Genomic DNA, 14,820 nt, shown 5'->3' on the forward strand with positions numbered 1-14,820 from the left:
CTCATCAATTAGTGTTGCCTTATTGATTCCAGCTTGTGTGTGTGTGTGTGTGTGTGTGTGTGCATCTTCACTTCCACGGTACAATGTCAAACACAGTCTCCAGTCATGATAAAATTCCCACAATGCATCACACCCCGTGTCAAGCCTTAAAATCACCCTCAAACAAAATATGAAATATTTCACTTGTTTGCAAAGAATCTGAATATATTATTTATTTATTATATGTATTTCGTTTTTTTAATAAGAGAAAGATTTTGAATTATTTAAAATATATAAATTATTATTTAAAGATTTATAGTTGGTGATGGCTCCATGGAAATAAATTGATTATTAATATTAATATTATTATAAATGCTGGTTACAGTCCTGTAGGATTATACTTTAAGATAAAATAGTTTCCCAACAAACATATCATCTACTCCTGCCTGACGGATACGTGATGAAAACACTAACAACATCTCAGAGACGTTATTTTTAAAGATTTGTGTCCCCGCTGGTTCGGAGCTGAGAGCCACAGACAGGAAAGAGAAATCCAAAAGTATTTAGAGACGACTAAAGCTGCTGGTTTTGATCTTTTCATGGGATTTGCTGACAGCAACAAAAACACAGAACATCAACCAACTCGTGTTCTGTGATTTAGGAGCACTCTGGTTTTTAATCAGCATCTTCTAGACACCACCTTCCACCAGCGAGCAGGACCGCAGAGACATCAAGTCGAGGTGGGACTGTTGACCTGCAGCGTTATCGAGCAGCAGTCAGGAAGGTAAACAGCACACTGGGATGTGGATCAGGAATTGTCCCGATCCAGCGACACACAAAGGTCAAAGTGTCGACAAAAACATTAGGACTCATCCTCGAGTAAATTACATGAGGCTCATTAGTCGTGCTCATTAGTCAGCCTGGCTGGCAGGACGGATTCATTCACCATCAACCCGGAGATAAAGTTAAAATTCCGAGCTGTGAAGCTGCAGCTCTGACTCCCACCGATGTGATGGGTTTATTTAGCAATTCAAATCAAGTCATGGACGACTTTTAACATCACAGCCACATGTTTTTTTTAACCCAAATCTGCCACATCACACCACAATCGCAAATTAATTTGTACATGTTAATCCCTGAAGATTAGTCGGATTAGTCAGTGACTGTGATGAAATAAATAAAAGTGATGGAAAATATTCAGAGATTCCTCACGACTTAATGAGAGTATCACAGCACTCACACCAAGAGTCATATCTGTCATTAACGTCGACCTCAAAGATTCTCGGTCCACGTCGGTGCACAGCTCTTGGCTTCAGATTTAAATTCAGGGAGATTCTTTTTGCTCCTGCGCTCGAGGCTCACGCGGCGCAGACGGGACATGTTGTTTACAGTAAAGTGCTGACCTGGATCAAACTGGGTTCAAACATAATCTGCTGCACGCACCAATATTTGTCAGTTTTACTAAATGAGATTAAGTGAAGCAGAAACGTTCCCCTTCACACACACACACACACACAGGTAGCAGTGATATCACACACTGTCTCCTGTTAACGTCAAAACGAAATGATAAAATCTGCTCATGTAAAACAAAACGGGGTCACACGTGAACATGACTCCTGTTGTTTCTCACGATGTCCTGATTCTCACCCAGAATTTGAGTTTTTTGAATTCATCGCCTGAAAAACCCGGTTGCAGCCTCCAAACTGTTGCAGAATTCACTGTTTCCGTGGTTTCAAAGTTCACGTTCATAAATACGTTAGTAATTACGTAGGTTTACTGGGTGCGGCACGGTGGGTCAGTGGTTAGCAGCAAGAAGTTTCAGGGTTCAAACTGGCGGCGGACCAGGGCCCTTCAGTGTCCCAAGACATGCAGTTTAGGTTGATTTGAAACGAACCTGTCCGTGGTTATGAATGAGTGTTTGTCTCTAAATCTTTGTATCCAGGGCGTGTGGACAGTTTAGAATCCATTCTAAATTAGACGTAGCCTTTTTACTCCTTAACGAGACGCTGTTGAGGAGAAGTGACTCAGCATCATTTCCTATTTGATGCCTCAATGCACCAAAATGCAAAAATAGTAGTTGAATACAACGATGAGTGGGGGTCAGTGGAGGTTCACCCACCTGAATAACTCCTGTGTCACCGCCTCCACAGCAGCTGCAGGCAGACGGAACAAAAAGGTTAGCATGACGATAACTTCCGTCCTCAGCCGAGACGAGTTAACACGTGTTCTGGGTACGATGATCGCAGTTAAATACTGACATGCTTCAGTTTAGCAAAAGGTTCAGGACTGTACACACATGGAACAACAGACACTGCGCTAACCATACAGTTAGCACAAGTTAAGCTAGCTTACAGTGAACAACAATCAGAGTGAAGAACATACTCGTACCTCGAACTCCTTTGGATCGTGTTCGATGGCGTTTTTCTGCAGCATTCGGCTCCATCTGGAAAACACAAATCAACCCGCGGCTGAATGGAACGTTTTTGTTCACAACATAAAGCCGTGTCAACTTTATACCACTTAGCAACAGACTAGCTCGCACCTAGCAACCGTTTTGAACAACTTTCCAACTAACTACAGAAACCAACCAGCTGCCACTTAGCAACTGATCTGAATAACGAAATACCGCTCAGCAACCACCTGCTGTGAAAAAGTCATTTTCCTGAAAGTCAGATAATTATCACAACCCGCAACCACACTGGACAACGAGCCGCCACTTAGCAACCACTTAAAACAGCTCATGAATCATGAAGGCTAACGCCATAAAGCTAGGGCGCAGCAAACGACCATTCACCAGGTCGAGCTGCACCCAGACAGTTTGAAAGACGTAGCGAACGTGAATGAATGGGATTTATGCAAAAAGAGTGATTGTGGCCCCTGTGGTGACGGTGTACCTGGTCGGAGCTCAGCGGGGAACCACCTCAATCTGTTTCTGGTCTGGAAGCTGAAGAGTCTTTGCGGCGAACACAGTTTCAGACGTCGTCTTCCAAAGTCATGATCTGCAGAAACAAAGCGTGTTGGGATCAAACCTCTCATCAGTTCGTTGTGTGTCATTCTAACGACATGCACACACTCAGGAGCCCCCCCCCCCCACACACACACACGTGTTTTTACTGATATTTACAAACGTGACATTTAATTCATTCTGTCAATTAGGTTCCTCCAGAGAGGTGTCACAGTTTAAACCAACAACACGACCTGAGAATGAAGCTGAGTGATTCCAACGCTGGTCACATAAATTCTTCACAGCATTTCTCATTCCGCTGGAAGAATACGTCCATTCATAGACCTTGTTCTGAACTTTGCTTTATTTTGAAGGGGGGAGAGAGTTAAAGCGCACTAACAAAGCACAAGTACCATGAGTATTCTTGTAGTATTATTATTAGTATTACTTCTACTCTTTCTCATTGGACGCATTCGATCCCAGAGCTGATTAAACACTGATTAAATATTCAGCAGTTTGAATCATCTCAGTTTCAGATTCACTTTCGTTAACACTTAAGTTTTGATGCCAACTGTCATGACGAAGTCTTATGAGCTTCCTCGGGTTCTGATTCGTTCCTCTGCCTGATTTCTTCTCCATAGCAACAGCAGCTGAAGGTCATCATGGGTATTGAAGTATTTAAAAATCTGATACAAACTTAGTATTGGTAATTTCTCCAGGAGATGTTGAGGATTATTAACAATATTAGGAACAAAGAAAATTAAATACGCTCAGAGAAAATTAAATTCACGGCCGTGATGCAGTGAATCTGGAGCCACTGCTCTTACATGTGATTTATGTTGTATATGATGCAAATCTACCGAAACACAACTTCCAAACAAAACATTTTTTTCACTCTCTCCAAACTGTAAATAACACTCAGCTCTCCCTTTGAGCCGAAACAATCACAACCAAACTCCGTGGGATCTCGCTGTGAGCGTCTCAACACAGACGGCAACATGAAAGCCAGTAGGACAACAGTGAAACAACAGTTTGATGATGAAGATGTGAACGCAGCGGCTCTGCGTGCTCCTCTCTGCTCGGCTGCAGTGCAGCTCAGGGGGTTTGCGGCGTTAATATAAATGTAAATTCTGGACAGCCTCGCCTGAACTCTCGGCCGACTCCCATTATGTTTCCACAGCCTACCGAGGCCGGGTGCATCTGAGGCCGCCACTCCACCGAGCGTGCTCCAACGCACCCTACTTCAAACAGTCTCCCCTCCCTCAGCCGAGAAAAAAACCCTCCGCCTCCCTGGAAACTATACGAGTGAGTGGGCTGAGAATGTGTGCTGCAGTGTGTACATGTATGTGTGTGTGTGTGTGTGCTGCAGTGTGTACATGTATGTGTGTGTGTGTGTGCTGCAGTGTGTACGTATGTGAGTGTGTGTGTTCCATAGGCTGTGTCCTTGCTCTGCCTCTGCGTGCCTGAGTGTGTGTCTGCTGTGTTTCCATCTCTGTGAGGACCACTTTCAGTGTGAGGACATATTGGATCGTCACTCACAGTGAGGACGGGACCTTGTGTGCAGCGAGGACGAATGAGGACAATTTGGGGAAATTAGGATTTTTTTTCTTTTTTTAAATTCAAGACATCTATGGAAAATGAGACGTTACTTTGAAGAAAGTCGAAGAGGTCATGGTCTTTTTGCAAAATTATATTCTTTTGGACAGCGGAGACATTTTGAGGAAATGCAGGCGTGTGCGTGGATATTTTTATAATTATAGGAAGATATTTAAGAAATCAGAATGTATTTGAAAAATGAATAATTTGAGCGTGGGGACATTCAAATGAGAACTTTTGAAAATATTCATTCCTTTGAAAAGATGAAAATTTGGTTTCAGAGCTCAGGAATGTTTCAGGTAATTGAAAACTGTGCTGGTTTTTCAAACTTTTTATCCAGAAGAACTTGATGTTCTAATTTTAATGTTATAAAAGCAAATCTGTATCTTTAAAGCAAAATTAAAAAACCACAGCGTCCTATATGGCTGGATTAGCGCTGTGTGAAGAAGAGCTTCCTGCTGTTTAGTATTCAGCCCGACACTTTGTCTGTCTGGTACAATATGATGCAGAGCTCTCTATACTGAGCCACACACACACACACACACACAGACTAACAGAGCAGCAGACGTTCACCCCCTGAGCTCCAGAAATGTACACTCTGTACCTGTGTCACTTCAACAGATCTTCAGCAGGCTGCTGCGCCCCCTGTAGGTCAAAGCCAACACGGCACCTCACAGGAATGACACGAGAGAGAATCATTCTTCTCTAACTGATCATTAGATTAACGTGAATGTACGAAGAGAGACTGTGTGTTTGAATGCACCTCCGTGTTTTAAAGTCAGCTTCACTCATGTTCAGGTAAGTTTCAGCCGGGCCAGGTAACAGAGCCTGAAGCAGTGGTACTGTTGCTATGGTTACATGTTCTTTAATAAGCCTGGAAGGTACAGGACAGATCAGATTCTCTTTTTCTTAATTCATGCTAACTGTCCATTCTGGTGTTCATACACAGACACACAAAGAAAACGAGTCTGACTGTTCCAGCCAATCACCAACAGAGGGCGTTCCAAAAGTGAAGCCATAGAGGAAGTGACTAAAACTTGTCATCTCTCTCTGACCAGCAGGGGGCGATGCCACAGGTAGTTTGACTCTACTTCTCACTTGGGGGGAGGATAACACAGTGTGACTGACAGATAGTATCGTCCGATGGGTGCAGGTTGCAGGTGTGGGTGGGCGTGTCCTCCTGCAAAACAGCAGCACAGACACTACTGGATGACGTCATGTTGAGTCGACACAAGTTGTTTCATCAGCAAAACTTCCTTCAAATTAAATGATTTATTTTGTCGGAGATTAGGGAATCTTGATCACCATGGTTACCTTGATAACCACGTGGTTAACGACAGGAAACGACTGCCGGTCATGTTGAAAAGAAACAAACTCTGACTGTCGTATGAAACAAGAAGCTAATAGCGGTCAGACATTTTGTTAACCCGTCCGTCCACACTGACCTCGTCTCTGCTCTTTGGCTCCTGACGGACAAAAGTAATCATTTCTACAGTCGACAGAGGCCGTGTGGTTTTGTGGCATTTCCTGAAACGACTGATGCTCTCACAGCGAGTGGCAACATCCAGGACACAACATCTGCACAGAGGTGCTTTCATAAAAGAGACGTGAAGAGCTGCCGCAGCGATGGCATCGTGTTTACGCTTTGAACCAACGACACAGATATAACTCACAGCAAATTAAGAAAAACACGCTGTGAAAAAATTTACTTTACATCTGGAGACACAGGGAAAAATGACCCAACAACACAAGGACACATAAACACAACACTCACAGGCAAATGTTTGTGAGCCCAAACAAGACACACACACACACACACACACACACACACACACAGCAGCCAGGTGAGGTGTGTGTTTGAGTCAGAGCCAGACAGCAGCTCAGTGTATTATTACAGCGGAGGATTTTTATCAAACCGAACAAACAGAAACATCTGGTGTGTGTGATGTGAGACAGCAGCACAAACCAAACAACACAACTGACACACACACACACACACACACACACACACACACACACACACACACACAGTGTCAGTCTGCACATCAACACCACATTGGTGTTATTCTGGACGTATAAAGTTCAACATAGCTAACACACGTCTCATGGTTCTAGAGTAATATATAGTTTCAACACTTTTACTTATAATCCAATATTTTTGTACTAATGCAACATTTAAGTAAAGAATTTAAATATTGATCATTTCACCACTGAAAATATCAACACATGTATATGAATATAAATTTAAACTGTCCGACTCTACGACAGACAGAACTGTGACGACTTCAAGAAACAAACAAGTCGTCGGGTTTGAACGGTGAAAAATTCACTGAGACTTATATTAAAGAACGTTCCAAGTTACACACACACACACACACACACACACACACACACACACACACACACCACACACACACACACACACACACACACACACACACAGGTGAACAGGTGCTCATATAAACGCCCCTATCCCATGTGACCTACTTCCTGCCAAATTGATATGATCACAAATAAATAATTTATAACAAACAATACAACAAAATTAAAAACCCATTACAACTTGTTTCACAACCAAAATAATAACAATACTCTTCTTATTCGTGGCTCCTACATGGACCTTTAATTTGACGGTGACACACTGGAGCACAAACTGTTCTGCAGCAGCTCAGCTCCCCCCCCCTCCCCCCCTCCCTCCCTCCCTCCCTCCCTCCCGTACAACAGCACCACTCCTGGTTTCCATGGAGACTGGACTGATCGGGTGATTAGCCGCATCAATTAACCTCTGACCAAACACGGGAGAGCCTGAACAACAGCGGCCGAGTGACCTGCAGGTACGATGGCCACAAAAATGCAGACGTGTGAACGGTTGATAGAACAAACAGGATCGATGGAGTCACACACAAGCACAATCAATCATAATGGAAGCAATGGGAGCTGGTTGTTAGACAGCAGGCTCCAAAAGTACAACACGGATTTGCATGAAAGTTGGTGGACGGATGGGACATGAAGTTTTTTTAGTTCTTTAATAACCAACTCTACAAATTACTTTTCTGTTGGTTTGCTTTTTAAGCAGATGTTTTATTTGCCGAGTGAATCTGGAAAAATAAAAAAAAAATTCAAATGAAAAAACTAATCAAGAATTAAATTTGTTGTTTGGGCTAAAAAAAATAAAATTATTTTGTGATTTCCGTTTTTTCGTCTTGAAGTTGTTACCTGGAGAAATAAACTGACTCTTAAGATTTCCAGTTGTCCTGCAGCTCACAACGAGCCAGTGTGCACTTCATGTTCCCCCTTTAAACCCTGTAAATAAGAGAACATGAAGCAGCCACGCTGCAGATTCCCACACACACCTGCACACGAACACACCACCGGCCTCCTCCTTCCCCTGACACTCGTCGACCGGGTCTGTGGTGTCACGTCAGCACTTCAGAGGAGATGAAGTCCTCCTCAGCCCTCAGACTTCCCTCTGTCAGACAACATTAGCTTCATACCAGGAGCTCCTCTAACGACAGTACCTGCACACACTCACTGTTTGAAACGCAGGTGGAAACGTCCGTTACGGTTGATGGAGTAACGGCAGCAGCACAGACGAGTCACCTGGTTGAAGGTCACTCAAAACTTAAAGAGAAGCCAGAGTCAGCGAGGGACTGCTGGTGTCTGTGAGTCATCACTAAACATGTAATATGTCACCTGACGAATCTGAGTCTTTACACGCGTGTCAATGACCTGACTTTCCTGCAGTGACAGTTTGATAATTACGTCTTGATGGAAGTGTGGATTTATTTTTACACATGTGCTACTGAAGCAGCGGTTTGTGAACAGAAATGTGAAATGAACTTTCAGCTGAACACATTCACTGGGACTATTGACAGATGATGAATGTTAATGCTCTATTTCAGACATTTAAGAGAATATTAACTTCAAATAACAATATTCATTTTGACCTTTCTCAGCCCTGAGTGTCTGTTTCCTCTCAGTTAGCCCGAGCTGCCTTAGTTCAGACTCTTCAATGTAGAACCTGAACATCAGGTGTGAACGGTTCCTCAGAGCAGCAGAGGTGTTCTGGTTCTGGATCAAACTGACCCATGGTTCTGTTCGTGTACAAAGTGAAAACACTTTGGACTTTTGGACCAGTCACAGGAAGTAGACACGGCATTAAACAATAGAGGAAGAAGAAGAGGAAGCAGCTGCAGTCTTCACCTCCGATGATATAATGTTTGAACCACAAGGACGTTCACTGTAGTACTGTGGAATACTGGAGTACTGTGTAGTACTGTGGAGTACTGTAGTACTGTGGAGTACTGCGCCTGAAGGTGCTGATGTTGCTAGTGATACCACCATGCTGTTACCATGGCAACCAGATGAAGCGCTTTGAAAGACGTACCTACGTCAGAATAAATTCTTTAGTCTCTAAATAACAACGTGAAACTAAAACCGATCAAATGAAACAAATGAAGCTTCAGACTCTCAGAGAGGAAACGTCCTAAAAGACCCAAACCAGTTTAAGAAGTTCAGTTCATAACATGTCGAAACAATCTCCGCCCACACAAACACGCCTGGAAACTCATGTCACATGACCATTCACGTACACAGGTCATGTGATGTAAACAGGAAGTAGATTGTCTACTTCGCAGTTGGTTGCTTGGTTACAGAAAATAGCACCGATCAGCAACAGTGGAGCGACGACGAGGTGGAACCGTGGCGCCGGTGATCGTGGTGCGGAGCCGCAGGATCAAAGTCCCGACGACACATGCGCTCGAGCAATCGCAAATCAGCCTCAGCTGTCAATCATGACGCCTCACCTCGTTTCTTCAGCAAACACAACGTGATCTTGTATCTGCTCGTAGATTACAGTTCACGCTAAGTCTCAACCAAACTGACATTTTTCACAGCGTAATTGTGGATTTGCTCTCGACCTCCCATCATTCACCTCTGCTCGTTGCAGAGAGGGCGGGCAGGCGGGGGTGTGAGTGATTGACAGGTCGGGAGGGTTGGATGTGGTCAGGGTGTGAAGCTTTAATGATCTGTAACAAGCAGCGATCAGAGATCAACAATCGTTACAGCGCTTTGAATTAGAGTGTGTGTGTGTGTGTCTGTGTGTGTGTGTGTGTGTGTGTGTCTGTGTGTGAGAGATTCTGTGGTTAATTTCTCGCTTCTCACTCTGAACAGAAACAGCTGTGAGATCTAAGTAGATTCTGACCGTGGTCTCGTCTACACTGCTGCAGATATTTCACCGTCTATTTTTGAAAACAAATCTCCGTCCACACGACCTTCATTTTACACAACAACAAACAAGCATGCCGGGCCAGCAGGTGGCGATACAGTCTACATCAACGACCCGTCAAACACCAGAGAAGAACGCTTTGCTCAAAGTGATATTATTGGAGGCAGACGTCTGTGAATGTTAACGTGGAGCAGTGATGTTGTTGTTTCTGCTCATGACACAAAGCGACAGTGGAGTAAACTGTGACATCATCACTGTGACATCATCAATGTGACATGTACATGTTCACACAGATTCACAGGAACTGGAGTTTTTTGAAATCAACACTTGATTGTAAAAATCTTGGTTTAGTGACTCACAATGTTTGCGAGAGGAGGTCAAAGGTCACAGCCGACGAGCAAATGTAAAAAGTCAGCTCTGAACTGGACACACACACACACACACACACACATGCACGCAGAAACTTCACGAAAAATAAAATCTACTCACGATGAATCACTAAAAATGTGTGTGCATGTTGTTAAATTGTTTGTGTGTGTGTGTGTGTGTGTGAGCTGCTAGTTCCATTGATCAGACAGAGATAATCAGATTGATGGGTGTCTTGGCATCAATTCAGATCTAATAAACCACAGACAGACAGACAGACAGAATGACAGACAGACAGACAGACAGGTAGTTCAGCTGAGGTCTCTGTGCTTTGATGTTTTGATCAGAAACCATCTGATCTGAATTCAGTCTCTTTAACTGTTTTCACTCGAGGGTTTTCTGTCTCCATCTTTGGACACTGGCTCCAGTTTAGTGACTCTTCAGTGACGTTGGACAGAATCTGTACGAACTACAACATCACTCATCTATGACACTTTTATGAGACCTAATTTAAGTCCCCTAGATTTATTTGGACCTGCACCAATTTGGACACGAGTCCCCTGAACATGCCCGACTCTTGTCATCAAGATCCATGAATTATTTCTCGGAGAAACCAGTTAAAATGTTGAAAGAACTGTTGGAGAAAGTGAAATCTGAACGGGTTCTTCTGTGACTCATCCACATCCTTGCACCGAGTTCCTCAAGTCTTTAAAGGGTTCATTTCCTCTTTCACACAGCTGGTGTCTGGCTGCAGAGACGAGGACGCTCTGTGTTGTTCTGCTGCTCCGCTCAGAGTTTTTCTTTCATTACTTTGCAGACGAGTTCGTCCACCGTAGGGAAACATAGTGAACGGCAGCGGAACGATTAGGGATCATTTGATCACAACGCAGGACTCAACATTGAGAGAACTATGGAATATTATCAAAATGATCAATTCCAGATGCAAATGACAAAGTTTCTTATGTGTGAGTGTAAATACAGAAGCAGCTGCTTCAGGGAACGTTCCCCATGAGCTGATCTCTGTTTTCAAACTTTCTTTAACATTGTGACGTTTCCCAAAAAGTGAAGCATGTTTATGGAAATGATGATGTAAATTTTGAAATGGGACTTTTAGAAACTAAGGAGACTTTTTGTCCGTAGTTGTTTTCTGTATCATCCACTTCCTCGAATCTATTTCTCCTGTGGAGGTTCACGACAATACTGAGCCGACGTCTACTTATACATTTCTTTACTTTAACTGAATATTTATCAAGTCAAGACATCGTCTACAGTCTGGAGGGATGGTTCCTCAGCGCTGCAGCCTCAGGCTTCATTTTCAGGGACATCCCCAAAATATTCTTCACAAGAAGAAAGACTTCAAGTCCAGAGGGTCGACACGCAAACGGTTTAAGTTTGATGTCGAAGACGTTCACGTACGAGGACAAACTTCTAACATCACATCTGGTTTGGAGCCAGAGTCAGTGTGTAACTTGCACAGAGTGGATACTGAACCTCTGGTGCACATGTATGTCTCAATTCATTTTTCCTGTCTAAAGAACAAATATTTGTATATTCATAGATTCTGGATTTAGTTAATTGAACTTTTCTTTTGGAAAACATCTGAAACACATTCCAAGGTGAATATTTGCATTTGTCTTAAAAATGCAAATATTCACCAAGATAAAAAAATTTCACTTTCACTATAGTTGTGTGAGAGAACAAGAGAAATAGAACGATAGAATATTTTCACCACGTCAACTCAGAGCACTTTAACATATATCATCATCATTGAACCTTTATGAATCTCACAGACACATTAGAGAACCATTAAAGTTTGGTTTTCATTCATCTTATAATTTAATTTCCTGATCATTCCATATTGTCTCTAATAGTTTCACTCCGATAGAAACACTGTTACTTCAGCGTCTCACACAAGCTGATTAACTTATGAATTTAACATAAGGGAATCATTACATTAATGTATTTTAATATAGAAGCTGCCTGAACATCCCGGTGAACACGGAGGGGATACACTTAATAAAAAAGGTGCCATAAGGTCACTGCAGACACACTAATTAGCAGCACGGACACACTTCAGCTCACTGTGGAGGCATTAGAGCAATAATACAGGATCACTGACAGCCTGCAGGAATATTACATTTTATACTCACTGGTCCCATCACAACATATCACCGCCTATACATTCAGAGCAATACAGGTTCACATCCCCCTCAAGGAACAATATAGAAATATTACAGCAGCCACATGCCACAGTTCTAACATGATCTAAAGGTGCCATGAGGTCACAACACACTCACTGCAGGGTTATTATGAGGAGGCTGTGACTATGAATATGACGAATACACAGAAACACAGCAAAGTAACACAAACACACAAATATTCAGAGAGCAGCAGCAGCATGACTGGCACACAACGGAGGGATGAGAGCGCGTGAAGACGCAGAGAGATCGTTACAGGAACATGATGGAAACAGAGTCCGAGAGAAACAACAGAGGCATGAATGACACACACCGGAGGAGCAGAAGAGGAGCAGAGGAGGAACAGAAGAGGAGAACATGACGGAGGAGAACATGACGGAGGAGAACACAGTGCGCGTGAGAGAGGCGCAGAGAGCGCGTGAGGCGCGTCACTATAATAATGTGAGAATAAAGAGAGAGAAACATACTGGGAATGGCGAAGATGGAGACTCCTCTACCTCCGTCTCTTCCTCCTCCTCTCCTCTTCCTCTCTGGATGGAAAGTCTGCAGCCGCCTTCCTTCTCTCTCTCTCTCTCTCTCTCTCTCTCTCGCTCTCTCTCCCAGTCTCCGTCAAGGTCTCTCTACCCTCTCCCTCTCTCTCTCTTTTTTGTCGCCGTGATATGTGGCCATGCCTTCAGTGGTGGAGAGAGAGATGGAGGAGGAGGAGGAGGGGGCCCAGACAGACGGGATGGAGGGAGGGAGCGAGGATGATGATGGTGATGATGATGAAGGTGGTGGAGGGAGAATCAGACACTGCAGCAGTAGAAGAAGAAGACGGGTTTACCTCTCTCTCTCCCTCTCTCTCTCCCTCTCTCTCTCCCTCTCTCTCTCCCTCTCTCTCTCTCTCTCTCTTTCCTGTCCCCTCTTCATACTCCTCTTTTCCTTTATTCACCGGGAGCGCGCACGCAAACCCGGTGATGCGCACAGACCGATGGAGAGGCGGCGGGGGCGCGCACATGCAGGCTCCAAGAGTGGCAATGCATTCCAAGCGTGTAGTGTGTGTGTGTGTGTTTGTGTGTTTGTGTGTTTGTGTGTGTGTGTGAGCCCTGCAGTCAGTCCCTGGGTGTTGTTTTGATTTTCCACCACACACACACACACACACACACACACACACACACACACACACACACACACACACAGAAAGTCTCTATAGGCGTTGACATGATTCAGTGTGTAATTTCCTTTGTTCACATTTGTGTGAGTTTGACTCGACACGTTAACTTCATGATTAGTTGCATCTTTTTAGTGTTGAATCATTTTCTGATGCTTCATTAGTGATGAGTCAGTAATTGGAATAATATCACGGTTGCCAGTTTGAGAAAAACGCCTCCGGCTGGTGTTTATCCTCCACCTGCACGACCTTCGTTTTGTCATCTTAGCTCCTCAACAGCAGGATTTAATGAACTGAACCTGGAGCTTCAACCTGACTCTTTAAGGAAGTTGAGGGACGAGGTTGGATGATTCACTGCACGTCACAAACTGGGAACGTCACTGAAAGGGCAACAGCACAGTGTCCAGAGTGAACTCTTCATTGTAAGAAGGTCCTTGTCAACGGAGCTAAAGAAGTGAACTGTTTGTTAAGCTTGCAAGGACCCATCTGCCCCCCCGAACAAAAACAAGGAACTTGATTGACACCCCTTCTTCTCAACATGTAGGTCTATAACTTTCCTCCAAACCCGTCAGACGATAGTTAAAGTAAAACAGAGTCTGGGACAAGTCCTTCAATAAGACTAAGACCCAACAGGTCACTCTCTAGGTCAGTGGATTACTGTCTGATGAGGACAATGGTTAAACGACTGCCCAACTAAATGGCCGAGCAAGAAGGTCATTGGTCGGGGAGGTGACCAGGTGACCATCTATGCCAAACCAAAGGGAGACAGGTATGCTTGACAAAAGAGGTTTTAATTTCCAAGAATTAATCCTGCATGTCAGGAAAAAGACCAAGTCACAAATGAAACCTTTTGGGAAATACCTTTGGAGCCGTGAGGCCAAACTAAGTAAGAGGGTCGTGGGTCAGGGAGGTGAGCAGGTCCTGAGAATCTGGTGGAAGGACGACCATCTCAACAGCCTCAGTCGATCAGTCTTTTTGGTGGATTGGTTACAGAGAACACTTTGAGTCAATATGACCAACCTGTTTGGAGATTGTCAAACAGCAGTGACGGACTCTGAAGCTCTACATCTGTAGAACACCTGCTCATCAACTGGCTCATACTGGTGGAGTTTCTGACGCCACAATGACCTGAAGCAGCGTCCAGGACGAAGCTAGAGTGTCTTCAGGACGAGTCTCTGAGAATAAAGTGATGAAGTCCAGGCCTGTAAAGCTTGTTGACATTTGTCAAAGAAGCTGAATGAAGAGTCTGATAACATTTGAAAAAGAGCGACTTCAGTTTTTGAATTTAATTAATTTGCAAAAAATACTAAAAGCATCTTTTATTTTGTCATCCAGTGAAGTTTCCTGTGCAAAGTTTCAT

The 14,820-nt window shown here is 43.7% G+C and overlaps 1 protein-coding gene across 13 annotated transcripts in view; it reads right to left on the reverse strand.

Annotated features, from left to right (window-relative positions):
- The window catches only part of myt1la (myelin transcription factor 1-like, a), a 48,806-nt gene extending 34,190 nt beyond the window's left edge, over window positions 1-14,616 (reverse strand). For 12 of the 13 annotated variants that reach the window (XM_069515369.1, XM_069515361.1, XM_069515371.1 and 9 more), the window contains exons 1-4: window positions 12,778-12,921; window positions 2,874-2,978; window positions 2,368-2,422; window positions 2,099-2,132 (exon numbers count right to left, since the gene is read on the reverse strand). In XM_069515369.1, the coding sequence (XP_069371470.1) occupies window positions 2,099-2,132; window positions 2,368-2,422 (89 nt within the window). In that variant the 5' untranslated portion in view covers window positions 2,874-2,978; window positions 12,778-12,921. Of the gene's footprint in view, window positions 1-2,098; window positions 2,133-2,367; window positions 2,423-2,873; window positions 2,979-12,777; window positions 12,922-14,480 lie in introns of those variants that run through there. The other variant, XM_069515359.1, reaches the window with a different exon arrangement.
- Between the last annotated feature and the right edge of the window lie 204 nt (window positions 14,617-14,820).

Source organism: Paralichthys olivaceus, chromosome 19 (genome assembly GCF_024713975.1).
Source record: "Paralichthys olivaceus isolate ysfri-2021 chromosome 19, ASM2471397v2, whole genome shotgun sequence".
NCBI classification, from domain to species: Eukaryota; Metazoa; Chordata; class Actinopteri; order Pleuronectiformes; family Paralichthyidae; genus Paralichthys; species Paralichthys olivaceus.